Source organism: Podarcis muralis, chromosome 17, assembly GCF_964188315.1.
Source record: "Podarcis muralis chromosome 17, rPodMur119.hap1.1, whole genome shotgun sequence".
NCBI lineage: Eukaryota > Metazoa > Chordata > Lepidosauria > Squamata > Lacertidae > Podarcis > Podarcis muralis.
The window spans coordinates 11,366,048-11,381,141 of record NC_135671.1 but is presented as its reverse complement, the minus strand read 5'-3'; the positions used below and the strand labels follow the sequence as shown (position 1 = coordinate 11,381,141).

General features: G+C 39.7%; 1 protein-coding gene and 1 long non-coding RNA gene across 13 annotated transcripts in view; one reads left to right on the top strand and one right to left on the bottom strand.

Moving 5' to 3' along the window:
- The window catches only part of LOC144326010 (uncharacterized), a 126,669-nt gene that overhangs the window by 54,411 nt on the left and 57,164 nt on the right, over positions 1 to 15,094 (bottom strand). The window lies entirely within an intron of this gene.
- Positions 1 to 15,094, top strand: part of NRG1 (neuregulin 1) — a 304,550-nt gene that overhangs the window by 281,599 nt on the left and 7,857 nt on the right. For 7 of the 12 annotated variants that reach the window (XM_077921607.1, XM_077921606.1, XM_077921604.1 and 4 more), the window contains 4 exons: positions 421 to 479; positions 5,576 to 5,599; positions 11,127 to 11,229; positions 14,153 to 14,279. In XM_077921607.1, the coding sequence (XP_077777733.1) occupies positions 421 to 479; positions 5,576 to 5,599; positions 11,127 to 11,229; positions 14,153 to 14,279 (313 nt within the window). The remainder of the gene's footprint in view (positions 1 to 420; positions 480 to 5,575; positions 5,600 to 11,126; positions 11,230 to 14,152; positions 14,280 to 15,094) is intronic. The other 5 variants (XM_077921603.1, XM_077921600.1, XM_077921609.1 and 2 more) reach the window with 2 other exon arrangements.

The window sequence follows — 15,094 nt, the reverse complement described above, 5'->3', positions numbered from 1 at the left end:
GAACTGGGCTCTGTTTCTTCTGCCTTGGGCTGTACATTGTCATATGTACATTATAAATCAGTGTAAAGTTTTTTCAATGCATTTTTTTTCATTATTAAAACTGCAAGCTATCCTATATGTCTCCTGAAACTTTGACCTAAAAAGAAAGCTTGCTGGTGTGTACTGATCTCATTTTGCCGTAAAACAAAAGTGATGTTTTCATTTGGAGTGCTGTACTCTCGTGTTATATTTCTCTAAAGTTCACCTCAATTCACTTCACTTTTGAGCTTTGATGGCAGTGATAAACAGAATCGGTTGCTGGAGATGAACACACCAAGTCCAGGCCACACACACACTAAAGAAGCTTCTCTCTTAGCGTGTATTCACCTCTTCTCTTTTTCTCTGTTTTCTCTACCTTTTTGTTTTTGTTTTTACTCTCAGGTGCCCAAATGAATTTACTGGTGATCGCTGTCAAAACTACGTAATGGCAAGCTTCTACAGTACGTCCACTTCCTTTCTGTCTCTGCTTGAATAGGAGCATGCTCAGTTGGTGCTGCTTTTCTTATCGCTTCATCTTTCCTCAGATTTTTTTATCTGTTAACTAAACGGATTACACAAACTCTGGCGTAGATTGCCTCTGCCTTGTTTGCATGGAAAAGTGACGGCACAAGAAATTTCAAGAATTCAACTAAGATTTGAGTTGGCAAAATTAGGCAAATTGTAAAGGCACCTCTCTAGTTTTAACAGTTGAACTCAGCCGCTGCAATATGAAATAAGCCCAAATAATAAATAAAATGTAGCGCTGCGCTAATGGAGTACATCCATAGGCCTAAATCCAACACAGAGCTAGGCAGACTTAAGCCCACCGAAACCAGTGAGCTTGAGCAAATTAGATTTCAACCATAGTAGTTATCCAAACAATAACCATGTAGCAAGCACGTTTTGAAAGGTGAATTTAGGCGGTCCAATTTTATCAGCCATGTGAAAAAGCATGTAAGGTGAGATACATAAAGAAGGCTTTCACTGTTGGTAATGAATTATCAATAAATAATTTTATATCACACTAGTCTTTTTTTCCAAAGGGTGTTTAGTTGCAAATAATGTATTTTAAAAAGTATGAAAATATCAAGAACTCTGCCGGTGTCCCTCAAAACCTCACTAAGCATTTAAAGTACCTCCTTAGATGCCAGACAATTTTTTTATCCTAATGAGGATAAAAACAAGTAAAAACACCCTCATAAAAAGCTGAGACTGAGAAAACCCCTTGAATGTCAATAGAAATATAATTTCATATGTTCTTACAAATACTGTATCCACTCATGGAGTGAGTGTCCTGTGTTTGTGCTAAGTTGTACAGGTTTTTTTTCTAAAACTAGAAAAGATGGAACCAATCAATATACTGTATCCTAGCTCAGTTTAATTTCCATTAGTGTACAGCCTGCACTGGACATACAGTTCCATCTTCCTCATCTATGAACAAAAAATGTATATGAATAATCTACAATAACCCTCCGAAGCATTACCTCTCCCATATTTCAAGTTTTCTGTTGGGAATGGAGGGAGTTAGATTCCACACTGGCCAGATGTTTATCTTAAGTACTAAAAAGCTCATTTGTGTAGACTTGACGTCATAGTGCTTTAAAAGTTTTCTTGACAATCGTATTCCCCAAATAATATGAAACTATTTTCTAATTTATTTTCTATTGCTCTTCTTTTTTTAAAAAAAAGTATTTTTGATGGTCAAGAATATATGAAGACATAATATTAAAATGGAGTTGTTTGCCTAATTAGATTAAAAGATTGAATATTTTATGCATTTGCTGCATTTTATGTGTTAGCCATTAAAATAATTGATTTTGACTTGTGTTGCTTTCCTAAAATATAGACCTAAATAGTTCTATTTAAGTAGTCCCATAGACCATTACTTCTTTTGAATTCCAGATTACCATTACTGTGGACAACAACGAACAATGTCCACTCACTTGCACAACAGAAATCCTCTTCCCAAACAGAACCCCTGATTTGTCTTCTCTTGACCCTACTCCCATCACCTGCATATCCCTCAAAATCTTCTCCAGAGATCCTCAGTCCTCCAGAGCAATTTATTTATTTGTTAAATTGCTTTACTGCCATTCATTTGAAGATCACAGGGGCGGTTCACAACATAAAAATACAAAACGAGAACACAAAATACATAATAATAATAAAACAACCAATAATCCTTCTTCCCCAAACACATTTTAAAAGGCTATCGAATGTTAATCAGCCAAAGGCCTGGTTACAGAGAAAAGTTTTTGCCAGGTGCCTAAAGATATGTAATGAAGGCCCCAGGTCAGCCTCTTTGGGGGAGGAGACAAAAGAGAACCCCTGTTGCATGAGGGGGTCACTTGCTCATGCGACATGGGATTCCACCCTTTATATTTACATAGAATGCATGCACCACACAACTTTCTTGATATCGCTTTGTAATGCAAACATACATTTCCTTTTTGTATGTTACAGTGGTTCTCATAGTGAAATCCTCCCACTATGAAACACATGGTGGTCAACACTGACCCATTTTGAGGGATATACAGTACTATGTTTTGGATTTGTGTGCCTAAGATGCTCTGCTATGAAATGTCTTAAGATATTTTCAAAGCCACACCTACTCATACTTCTTAGCTCCCTCAACTTCTGAGGAGCTTGAACAATCACAGAACCGTAGAATATTAGAGCTGGAAGAGACCCCCAACCCCCTGCAATGCAGAAATCTCAACTAAAGCATAATTAAGAAACAAATTTACAACAAGAACTAAAAAGTGCACTATGTTACTATAACCTGCAAAGGGCAGAGCCCAGGGAGAGTATTAACTGAGCATGCAGCCAATCCATATTCTCTATATTTTTATTCAACCTAATGTAGTCCAAATATGGATATTAAATGGAGATGGATGCCATTACTGTGCTAGATGCTCTGTCTTCAACTGGAGTGAAAATAGCAATTTTTATTTTGTTGGCATAGAGAATTCCATCATCGGTGTTAGCCAGGCATGAATCCAAAACCCATGGCCAGAGAGCCAGCAAAACTATGAACATGTTGATCATTATTTGGTTTAAATTTACATAATTTTGGAATATGAAACAGGGCTTGTTTCAAAAAGAGGCAGCGCTTTGTTGCGAGTGTCTTAAATATTGCATTTGACATTCAAAGTTAAGACTTTATTATGTTAAATATGAACGTACATAGATGGTATTATACCAGTCTTTCCTAGTTTTAATCATAGCTGGATTATTAGCATCATCATTTATTATAATTATCCTTATTATCACAGTCAATATGATTGAAAGCTGTTGGACAATGAGCCATCACCACATGGGCACAGCTGACCTCAGGAACAGATAGTTGCATGTGTGCTGCCAGAAAAGTGCAAAAAGATGCTCATTTGAATCTACATTCAACTCTCGCACGCATTGGCTGCCGTAGCCTCGTGGTGATGGATTTTGTTCACTGTATTTAAAGTAACGTTTTGTTGCTAATATATCACAAATGATGAAATATAAGAGAACAGTAGCAGAGTAAATTAGAATACATATATAACAAAGCACGGCTGTCTGGGTTATTCTTTAAAAATCAGGGGAATGTTACCATGAATATCAACTATCAATTGGAGTGATACACATATTATTCTGGAGTCAGAATGAGCGATGCATGTTTCCCTTGCATGCTTTTTGGCCAAGGTTTACGTCCCAGAATATATTTTCTTTAAGTACCGATCTCCCGTTGAATTATTTCAAATAGAAGCTGTCTGAAATGAGTTACTTTCACTGGAATTAATTTCCATTCGGCCTGCCCTCCTTGCCTACAAACTAGTGTAAATGCAGCAATATATACGCATGAGCATGTCACTAATTCTACTGAAGACTCAACCAAGCTTTCTATGCAACTAATATATATTGTTAGTAGTGTTCATGTAGGCATGTAATACTGGCTCTGTAGGGGAAAATCTCTGAATTCAGATTCGTTTAACCCTTAAAATGTTACTGATTGCTGGGAGGGCAAATTCTCCCGCCACCGCCCCCCCTTACCATGTATAATTTTTTACCTTAGGTTTCTAAAACAGAGTAAATAAATGTTGGTCTTATTTAAATACAGAGGGACAGAAAAGGTGGTTGTTTTTAAAGATGTAGAGAGGGGGTCCAGAGGTAAGCAGAGTTAGTAACATTTCGGTGCAGGAAATAAGGATTAAATGTCATATGGGCAACCATATGTTTTATAAAATAAGTTCTTGTGCATGCTACACACACATGTAACTCCCACTGTTGTTGGCCTTCCAGACCCTATCAGCCTGTCGAAGAAAGTGCTTTTTTTCTTAAAAAAGAAAAATGTTTTCCTACTCATATTGAAATACTGCCCCTCAATGAGGCCAAACTTAGATTCACAAAATGTTTAGGGTTATATATACCCCTGCATACCCACAGAAAAAAAGCATTGGCCGAAGACAATTTCAAAGGACCCATATAAACTAACACCATGGGTACTATTATTTAGGTGTTGCTTCAATGATTAGTCAGAGTACCAGTGTGAGAGAGTTAGGCACTCCAAAATTTGCTCTGTCTAATCTGGCCCCAAACTTTATTTTTCTGCTCCAAGCCCTTATGTTATTGGAGATACATTATTTCTTATTTCCAGTTTATAATAAAATGTAAAGAACACGGGAAAATGAGTTGTATCCCCAGTAATTTGCAGCACAGTCAAAATGTTCTGGTGCCATAAAGTTTCGCAATGAGGAATGCTGTTTTAAAATGAGATCCTAGCAACTCTATTCCTTTTCAAGCAGTTTCCTCTGTTCCTAATTCCTCTTCTGAGACTTCCATCCCAGACGATAAGATAAAGTAGTGTTTTTCACATTTGTGCCTTTAAAATATAAATCTACCTAGTTGATCAGCATGTGAAACCAATTAGCTCCACAAGGCAATGGACAAAGAAGATGGCACTTTCTCTTCAGACATAACCACTGTGAAAATGTAGCTTAGTTCTATTTTAACTAGTAAATTTCCCGGGTTCAATTTATCACTCTGTGTAATAGACTGAAAGTCAATTTGATACAGCGCAGCGTAAGAGGGGAAATATAGAAATATAAACAGGAAGACGTTGCCTTGCTAGAATCACTATTTTAAATGCCCACTATGAGTTACAGGCCTACACACTAGCAAATTTCATATACAGATGTTTTTAGATCCATGTGTTGGGCAGATGCTACAGTAGCCAGGCGTTACAACAAACAGTTCAAACAGTCCGTCACCATGATATATCAGAAATATATTTAAGGGTTCACATAAACTGGTGCATTCACCATGTTCCTCCAGATTATATACAGATGCCAGAGTGTATTTGCTGTAAACTATCATTTCACAAATGGACACAAGAGCCTGCCAAAGCTTACATGAACTCTGCCACATTAACCTCATGCCATTTGTCCTGTCTCCGTGTGCAAACACCAAATAGATATAATGTCCATGTGTAACTTGTTTTTTTTTCCAGTACAGTGTATTGCTCTTTTCTGAAACTATTTTCCTTTTTCTTTCTTTTTATGTCAACTTTCTGCATTGGCAGAGCATCTTGGGATTGAATTTATGGGTATGGACCAATCATTCCTTTTAGCTTGCAGATTTTAGACCCTGAGAGATTGAAAACCTTTTTATTTCCCCCTCTCCCTTCAATTCCTAACCAACTTCCTTATGCTTTAGAAGGGATCATACAGCTATAACAGTTTTTGCCAGCTCCCTATCTGCACTTAACATAAACATGTATAAACTGTGGATTATGCTTGAGGTGGCCATAAAAGACTGGAAATTTACTTTTCCTGTTCGATTTCTTGGCTAACTTGCTTTTGCTACAATCTAGTATTGCTGCTGTCCTGTCTTGGAAGCACCTGCCAAATTTCCATCTGTCACAAAGAAAGAAAGAATGGCCATTCTGTAGAATGGCAGGATTACTGTGCTCCTATTTAGGACATAGGAAACCTATTTTGTTAGGGAAAACTTGAAGCTTGCACCATTCTACCACCACAAATCCTGCTGAAGTGAATGCTTTACTAGAGGATTTGAGGATTGCAGATTAAAGCACTTGTGGACTTGACTTATTCCATGTATTCGGCGAGCGTGGGCAGTGCCTAGCATGTGAAGCAAAACCAGGTAAAATAGAGGCAATGTAAGGCAAAGCACAGGGAAAGTGAAGCAAGCCTATAGCAACGGACATCTGCAGCAGTTTTAGTACAGACCAGAGACCTCTACCTGAAGCCTTTTCACATGATTTGCTGTGACCTATTGCTTTGCAAGGGACGCGGGTGGCACTGTGGGTTAAACCACAGAGCCTAGGACTTGCCAATCAGAAGGTCAGCGGTTCGAATCCCCGCAACGGGGTGAGCTCCCGTTGCTCAGTCCCTGCTCCTGCCAACCTAGCAGTTTGAAAGCACATCAAAGTGCAAGTAGATAAATAGGTACCACTCCGGTACCTATTTCCGTGTTTCCGTGTGCTGCTCTGGTTCACCAGAAGCGGCTTAGGCATGCTGGCCACATGACCTGGAAGCTGTACGCCGGCTCCCTTGGCCAATAAAGCAAGATGAGCGCCGCAACCCCAGAGTCGGTCACGACTGGACCTAATGGTCAGGGGTCCCTTTACCTTTACCTATTGCTTTGCAAAAGGCTTTTTGCAGGATATGTTTGCTATCCTTTGGTCCCATATTTTTCCAACTGCTTAGTGACTGTGCACAAACAGCCTACCTGACGTTCTTCTTGCTCCATGTTGGGACCCTCTGTGGGCTCAGATCCTAATGTCATTAAAACAGATAATGTTCTCTGTGGCAATGAATACACATGTTGTGTGTGTTGCACTGCTTGTGTTTCTGAGCAGCAGCCCAAAATATAATATTGGAAGCACAACGCTTAAAGAGAAGTCCAGACCACTGGAGCGTACAAACCACCGGAGAGATTATTTGTAGCAGGAAAGGACGCACCAGATTGATGATTTTTAAAGTAGGATAAGGACAATAAAGGTCAAACGCAGGTGGCGCTGTGGGTAAAACCTCAGTGCCTAGGACTTGCCGATTGCATGGTCGGCAGTTCGAATCCCTGTGGCGGGGTGAGCTCCCGTCTTTCGGTCCCAGCTCCTGCCCACCTAGCAGTTTGAAAGCACCCCTAAGTGCAAGTAGATAAATAGGTACCGCTTTATAGCGGGAAGGTAAACGGTGTTTCCGTGTGCTGCGCTGGTGCTGGCTCGCCGGAGCAGCTTCGTAACGCTGGCCACGTGACCCGGAAGTGTCTGCGGACAGCGCTGGCCCCTGGCCTCTTAAGCGAGATGGTGGCGCAACCCCAGAGTCGGTCACGACTGGCCCGTACGGGCAGGGGTACCTTTACCTAAGGACAATAAAAAGCCTTACACTGGCCACACCCACTGTAATAATAATAATAATAATAATAATAATAATAATAATAATAATGCTGCAGGAGGATTTTTCAGCAGAGTGCTAATCAGATGCAGCAGAATGTAGATGAGGTCCATCTGTTCCTCATTCTTTCCAGCTGGGTGATGTGTATTCAGATATACATCCCCATCCAAAGTCGTCTGCAATTAACCTGTAACACGTACAGCTGGGCTGGGGGCAAGTAAGCGTTCTTCCCTCATGGCACCCACTCCCTTGCACAGATGATTGAACCCTTTTAGAAAGAGGCACAAAATCACCAAAAAGTGGGGATACGGTTTTATGGAGGGTTTGCAAAACGTTTCCTCCATCTTGGCACCAAGAGAGAGTGGGCAGGTGTGAGAACGAGCTGCAGGATTATAAACTTGGAAACTGTCGAGGACGTTGCAAGAGTGAGGAAGTGAAAGGACAAGGAGGGAGAGCGCAGGTCCACCAGGAAGAACGTTTGTAACACATTTCTTCAGATTGCTGGCTTTTAAGTAATAATAAAAGCTTTCCAGAAAGTATCACAAGAAGATACACAGTTCACCACACGTAGCATGTTGTATGCCTTGAGGACGCCACAGAGACTGAGAGGCTTCTTGTTAATAAGACAGAGGCTGACTCAAAACGGTAGCGAAACGGTTTAGGTTTTTACAAACGTTTTATTGTCTTTTCCATAGTCACGGCCATATTATATCTTAAGCTGGACACAGGATTGCCACCAAAGCCAGCATTCCCGTGAAGTAGCCTCTGCATGCAGTAATATCTAGGAGTACTTGCCACATGGCAGTTCTGCATCATGCAGCACATTATTGCAGGGAGAGATTGCCATAGGAGATGCCATTGGTGATGGTGTCCCTGGCGTTGGTGTAACCGTAACCCTGGTCTGTCGTGGGCAGGAGGGAGGTGAAAACACTATTTTCACAAGTTAATAACTGATAACTACAAACAGAATTCTATGTTAACCCTTTCTGAACTGCACTAATTAACTGGATTGCATTTAGCATGACCTTTCTGTCTCTTGTTGTATTGTAACATTATAAGACTCCAGGTGCTTGGCTGCTCAATCAGTGCTTTCAGGTGAGCATAGGTTAGGAGTTATGCTGTATGTGAAATCCCTTCAAACTCTGCTTCAATCTTATTTTCAAGCATTTTCCTTCACTCTTTTTTCCAGTTATCAAGCATGCTGTGCCAGGCTTATAGTTGACTTCTCAAACTTTTAACTTTCTCTTTCCCTTCAGTTCCTCTCTTTTTCTTCTCTCCCATATATTTGTGATTGCTTCCCTACCTTAACTTCCTTTTCTTGGATTTTTATTTGTATAATCAGTTCAATGTTCTAGTTTTTCTTTTCTCACAAAACTGACCCTTCCTTCCCTCTTTTAATAAGTAGTGCTATTAATTTTTGCCTGAATATGTTCAGAAGCCTGTTAACTGATGTTTACATTGGGATTGGCTTGTAGGAAATAACTCATTCAACAATAGGATGCATTGTATCATAGAGATGAAAGGGTTTTATTTAATTCCAGTCTTGGTTCATAGTAAATTTCAAGTTGCCCTTTTTCTTTGAAGTATGTCTCAGAAACAAACTAGATGATATCCACGAAGTTTGTGTAATGCCTCTCATGGCTTTTTTTTTAATTAGAAAAACTATTTTCAGAGGGGTTATGGTTGTGGGAAGGGAGAGAGAGTATGCCTGTGATCCTCTGTTCAGTCCTCGATGAATAAATCCCATTGAATTTAATTCATTTTAAGGAACGTAAGAGATCACAGCAAAAGGGGCAATACCAAATCTAATAAAAAATAAAGTGGTCTTGCTAGAGAGCCTAGAAATCTCAATTATCCATTAAACATTTTGGTAACTGCTGTTTAATCTATGATACAAATAAAAGTCCACACAGGCAAAGCCTGAGGATAATAGATAAGTACAAGAAAAAAAAATCTTCATTTAATCTATTTGTCTCGAAAGAAATGGGCAGAGAAAAAAACCACTTAGAAAGATGTGCCATGAAAAACAAAACTATCTATGCAAAAACACCAGTGCACATGTAGAAGCCAAACTACGTTTTCCAAAATGCCATGAAAGGAAAGCAAAATTTCTTCCAGGCACAGTCAGCACTTCATGGAAGTTCCTTCCTCCCAAACTGATACACCGCAGCATATCAGCACACGCTGCCAATTATTGGTCAGTGCCCACTATGATGTAATCAAACTATACGCTGGGTCAATGTCTAAGCAAATATTTACGCTCTTAGGAGCAACAGTGACGGCAGAGGTGAAGAATTTGGGACCTAACAGGCCAGTGCCAGAAATCAGTTGGAGAGAGCAGATGAAGGCAAAGCAAATCCTAGCAGATGTCTTATCTGCAAACATACAAAGATCAGCAGACCAGGAAATTGCCAAACACTAACAGACTCTTAAGCATAAAAGTAGCAGACTTTCAGAGTCTGTCCCATTGATGGTAACCTCATTTCCAAAAGAAATTGAAGTTATTTTTTCTTCCCTCCCTCCCTTAAATTTAAGCATTTATGTTTATCAGCAGTGCTCCATTCATTCAGGGATAGGGAACCTGTGGTTTTCCAGAGGTTGTTGGACTACAACATTCCTGACTGGCTGGACCTGGTGGGAGTTGGGTGCCCTACGTCATCCAGAGATCCACAGGTTCCCCATCTCTGCAACTGCTTGCTGGATCCTCACACCTTGGTTACGTTAATTTTGTTCTATCAGGATGATGTAACAGTTTCGCAATTTTGTACTGAAAATACAAACCACAAAAGGAATAGAGGAAACAAAAAGTTCCATGAGCTGGTGTACAGTTAGCATCAATGTTCTAATTGTAACATTTCCTTTGTTCAACATACACAATGATGTTTTGCCAAGTGTGACAGACAATGGAATGTGGTGGGGGGTTTTCCAAACCAAACATTGCTTGCCCTAAGAATTACTTAATAATGATAAAATATCACTTGAGTGAGGTCATTGCGGTGGAACAGATCTTCTTCAGGCAACTGTTCTTTTTGCTACAGTTATGACATTTGAGTAAGCACAGCAATATCTGTGTGATACAATGCATTGCTGCCTATTGCTGCAGCCACTTTGGGGCCAGTGGAAAGAATTGGGGTCAGCAGATAAACTGCATTAGCAATCCTCTAAAAGTGGTGCAATTTTCACCGGTGGCGTAATTGCAAGCCAAACTCAAAAGTACAATGGTAACTTTTCTCATGTAAAGATTGCTGTGATCTAAGTTAATACCGGAAAAGCAGCAGTGTGTTTTAAAATGCCAAAGAAGAAAGGGGGGAGAAAATTGTTGGGTTCGGGGGAGAGATTGCTGTAAATCTATCTTCATCCAGCTCTCTTTGCAAGGAGGAAAAACCGGTTTCTACACTACATGCATTGTTGTTCTATCAGTGCATTTTATTTTTCGTAATTTTTTGTTTTTCTAAATTTTTATTAAAATTATGTTTAAAAACAGAATTTTTGAACTACGAGTACAAATTAATTTGAATTATATTTATTTTAAACTTCATATTCCTCCATCCCTAGTATTGCATTTGGATCTTAATTTCTAAACTTAAATTTTGTATGGTGATTGTGCCATTAATTTCACTGCGTGAGATTGTAAAATAATTGTTTGTGGCATTGGTTGCTCTGTCTTTTATTATCTAGTGTACATTTTGTAACCTTCTCCTTTTTGCCCCTTTCTAGAAGCTGAGGAACTCTACCAGAAAAGGGTGTTGACCATAACTGGCATCTGTATTGCTCTCCTAGTAGTTGGAATCATGTGTGTTGTGGCCTACTGCAAAACCAAGTAAACTTTCCTCTTCCTTTCTATATTTGTGTTTATCACTGAGGGATCGGGACCCTGTCAAAACAAAAGACTAAGAAATGTGCTTGCAACTGTTGATGCAAGATTAAGCAGCTAAATAAACTCAAGAATTTATTTGTAACCTTATAGTGAAGCTGGAGTGTGCTATACTATACTGTATTGTATCATCACACAAAAAATTCCTATGGAGATGACCCCTCAGAAGACTACTATTGTTATTGTTATATTATTATTATTATGCCACCCATCTGAATGAGTTGCCCCAGCCACTCTGGGCAGAAGGCTGCCTTCAGATGTCTTCTGAAAGTCAGATAGTTGTTTATTTCCTTGACATCTGATGGGAGGGCATTCCACGGGGCAGTTGCTACTACCAACAAGGCAGGTAGTTACTGGGATTGTTTGTCTATAAGGAGATGATTTTTCTAATCTAACTCATGACCCACTGAGATAACTGCCTAAGTGTCCCCTCTGTTCTGCAGGGCTTCAGAATTAAAATTCATTGTTAGAAAGTTCTTAATCATGCTGTAGGATGACTCCTGAACCAGGTTTAAATCCAAAAATCTCATCCACAATTTAATATACTAGCTCAGTATGTTAATAATGAATGTCAAAATGCATGTCGATAGGTAACTGATCTGTCACCCCATGAATTGGCAGCCTTCAGTGGTGTCGAAACTTTTTTCAAAGAGGGCCAAATTTGATGAAGTGAAGGGCCAACCAAATCCTTTTTTTAGGATTGAAGTTGTTGACCTTTTTTATGATTTTACCCCAAAGTTGTTTAGCTTTTTTTAGGATTGAAACTGTTGAGGTTTTTAGGGTTTTACCCCAGGAAATAAACTGCCACAGGGGCCGGATTAAACCGACCAGCGGGCCAGATTAGGCCCCCAAAACGAACTTTGGACATACCTACACGAAAGTCTTATTACTGTGTCTTATATTGTACATCTGACCCATGGTTAAACTCTGATCTATTTATTGTGCCTCTTGACATTCTGAAATACATACACCTAGTCTGAACATAACCCTAAGCCTAAATTGCATGGCAGCAGCTGGACTAGGGGAAGAGCACTGCAGCTGTGAACTTCATTCTGAGAACCTGCTCATTTGCTCATGCTAAGTCATGGCTGGCTAAATTTTACATGCAAAATGGGCCATAATCTAACTGCAGTGTTATCTAATCTGATACCATAGCCACACTTGTTTGTGAACTAAAATTGGAGGTGCACTTCGTTCTTAGAGAAATATAGGAATTTAAAGCATATTGGAATAAGAATTGCTTATTCTTAGAGCAGCCCATCCTTATGTTTACTTGCTGAGGGTAGGTAATTCTGTTTCATCTCTGTATTGGAAATGGACCATTTTTTTTCTGCACATGAAGGGCACTCACTAACCAAAAACACACAAAAGCAAATCACTAAAGGGAAACAGAAAAGAAAAAAGTATTGCAAAAGCTAAATGCGCATTCTGTTCCTTGCAGCGGTGCCTCTTCATTGAATTAACTGCTGTACAGATGGAACATTTTGGAAGAGTCAGTGTTATGTGATGTCATCTTATCACTTTATTAACATTGCCACTGGAAATGCCACTACACTTTCCTATTAATGAAATTTAAATAAGAAAAACGCATACACTTATTTTGCAGCTAGTAAAGGTTTTAGTGAGGGATCATTCAGTCATTTCCTGCTATGAGAACACCTATTCTTAATCAAGGGAATGCCAGCGTTAACCTTCGTGCGCAGAGTCAAACCAATATAAACATACACTATAATATTATATAATAAAGCAGATTTCTTTGCTGCGGCTGTATCCCTTGACTCAGGTGAATTTGCAGTTGATGCAGTATCCTCCTCCCATCTATAGTTCAGCACAGGCCAGCGAGTGATTCAGCACTTTCTGTGGCAGCAGAGCTTGGGGAAAAGCTCAGTAAAAAAACAGTTGCATCATTCTGAACAAAGTCCATACCTTAAAACCATAAGAATTACCACCTTTGGATTTTACTTTATTTAAAAGCATTTTGAAACAGCTTACATTTTTAAAATATATGACTGCTGTACAAAAAGAGTTTCTTTTTTTCTCTCTTTGCACAGCTAAAGTCAGTACATGTCCACGGCTGTACATTACATTACATTACATTGCAGGCAGGCATCAGGATAACCAGGTTATTTCAGAAAAGTGATAAGATGCACATGAATTCAGAATAAAGCCTTGCAAGGGCCTCTGCACCTAGATACTGTACAAGAAACTAGCTGCTGCTGGGAATGGTCTCTCCTGTAAAGATAAGAGATAAGAGCATTGTTTTCACTGAATTGTAAGGGACCCAGAGGGGCATCTAGGCCAACTTCCTGCAGTGCAGGAATCCTGCCCACAGCCATCCCTGGGTGGGTTAACAACCAGATACACTGACCCATTCTGCCACCTGAGTTTCCTAGAGCCCACCTATTAAAGTCATAGGCACACTGACAAGGGGAGAAACATAATCATACTCCATAGAAAGTCCTTGTGCATTATGCCAAGCACCTTCCAAAACATATGAAGTGCACATTTTGGATAGAGACGAAGAAGCAAGGGTGAACATGAATAGATAACGTATATATCGTAGGGTCTTGCTTCTCAATTGAAATCCATGGCTGTCGTTCTCCCCTTTGATCTCAAAAGAGCAACAGACTGTGAAAGTTTCAGAAAGGCAATTCATTTTGGAAGGTAGAACACCTTTCCCGATAAATCTTCTCTCCTCATAAGCCTGACAGAGTTCTGGAAGTCCTGAACTCTTCGCGTCGTATAGATCTCTTGCAGTTTCTTGTCATTCAGATAATCCATGTATGGGAATGTGCTGGTCAGATATAGTTGCAGAGCAGAACCGCTTTGTCTGTTTGACTATTAAAGCTGTTCTTTATTTGAAACCCAGGAAACAGCGGAAAAAGCTGCACGACCGCCTCCGGCAAGGCCTTCGATCTGAGCGCAACCATAGAGTCAATATGGCCAATGGGCCTCACCACCCTCACCCGCCGCCAGAAAATGTCCAGCTGGTGAATGTAAGTTTTGCAAGTGGCACCGCGAAGTGTAGCTCATCACTTCATCACCAATTTTTTATCTGAGAGCCATTTAATCAGTTATCAGATAGAAATGATAAGCATGCTTCTCTCCCCCGCCCAAATAACTTGTTATTCTACCACAACCACCTAAAAAAGCAATTGTAAGAGTGAAGAAAGTTTTCCAATGTAACTGGTGTGCCAACCTGCCTGAATAAAATATGGGGGAGGCCAGGTAAGCCTCATCCCATATAATTGATCACAAGATGTGGCACATGCTCACCATTTGAATAACAATGCCCATTAACTTTTAGTGGGGGCTGAGCCCCCTCAAATATTTTATGGAGGATGCCAAAGGAACCCTAAGCCCTAGGAGTTGGCTCTTACGAATGTAACTCAGAATAATTCTAATTTACAGACTTTCTTTTTCTGGGAAAATGCATAATTGAAGTTACATAAATTAAAGTTATAGAGAATTCAAATCCTGGTCGTTCTTCTATATGAAATCATGGAAATTAGATTTTATCAGCACAGCAATGTAAAGACATCCTTCTGCACAGATTGTCCACAAAAAACCCACCATGAACCATGCACCTTGTCCAGACAACAACAGTCACCTGAAGTTAGAAGCAGGGTATTTTTGTGGGCACCCTTTCTGTTTTTGTACATGGAATTTTACTTTGAAAGTCATCTTAAGGACATAGAATATAGAATATAGAAAATAATACTGAGCACTGCCAACTCAGGTTGAACCATCTGCCTAAGAGGTAGGCTACAACAATGTTTGTTCTCACAAAATGGAATCCATGTGAGGGGAA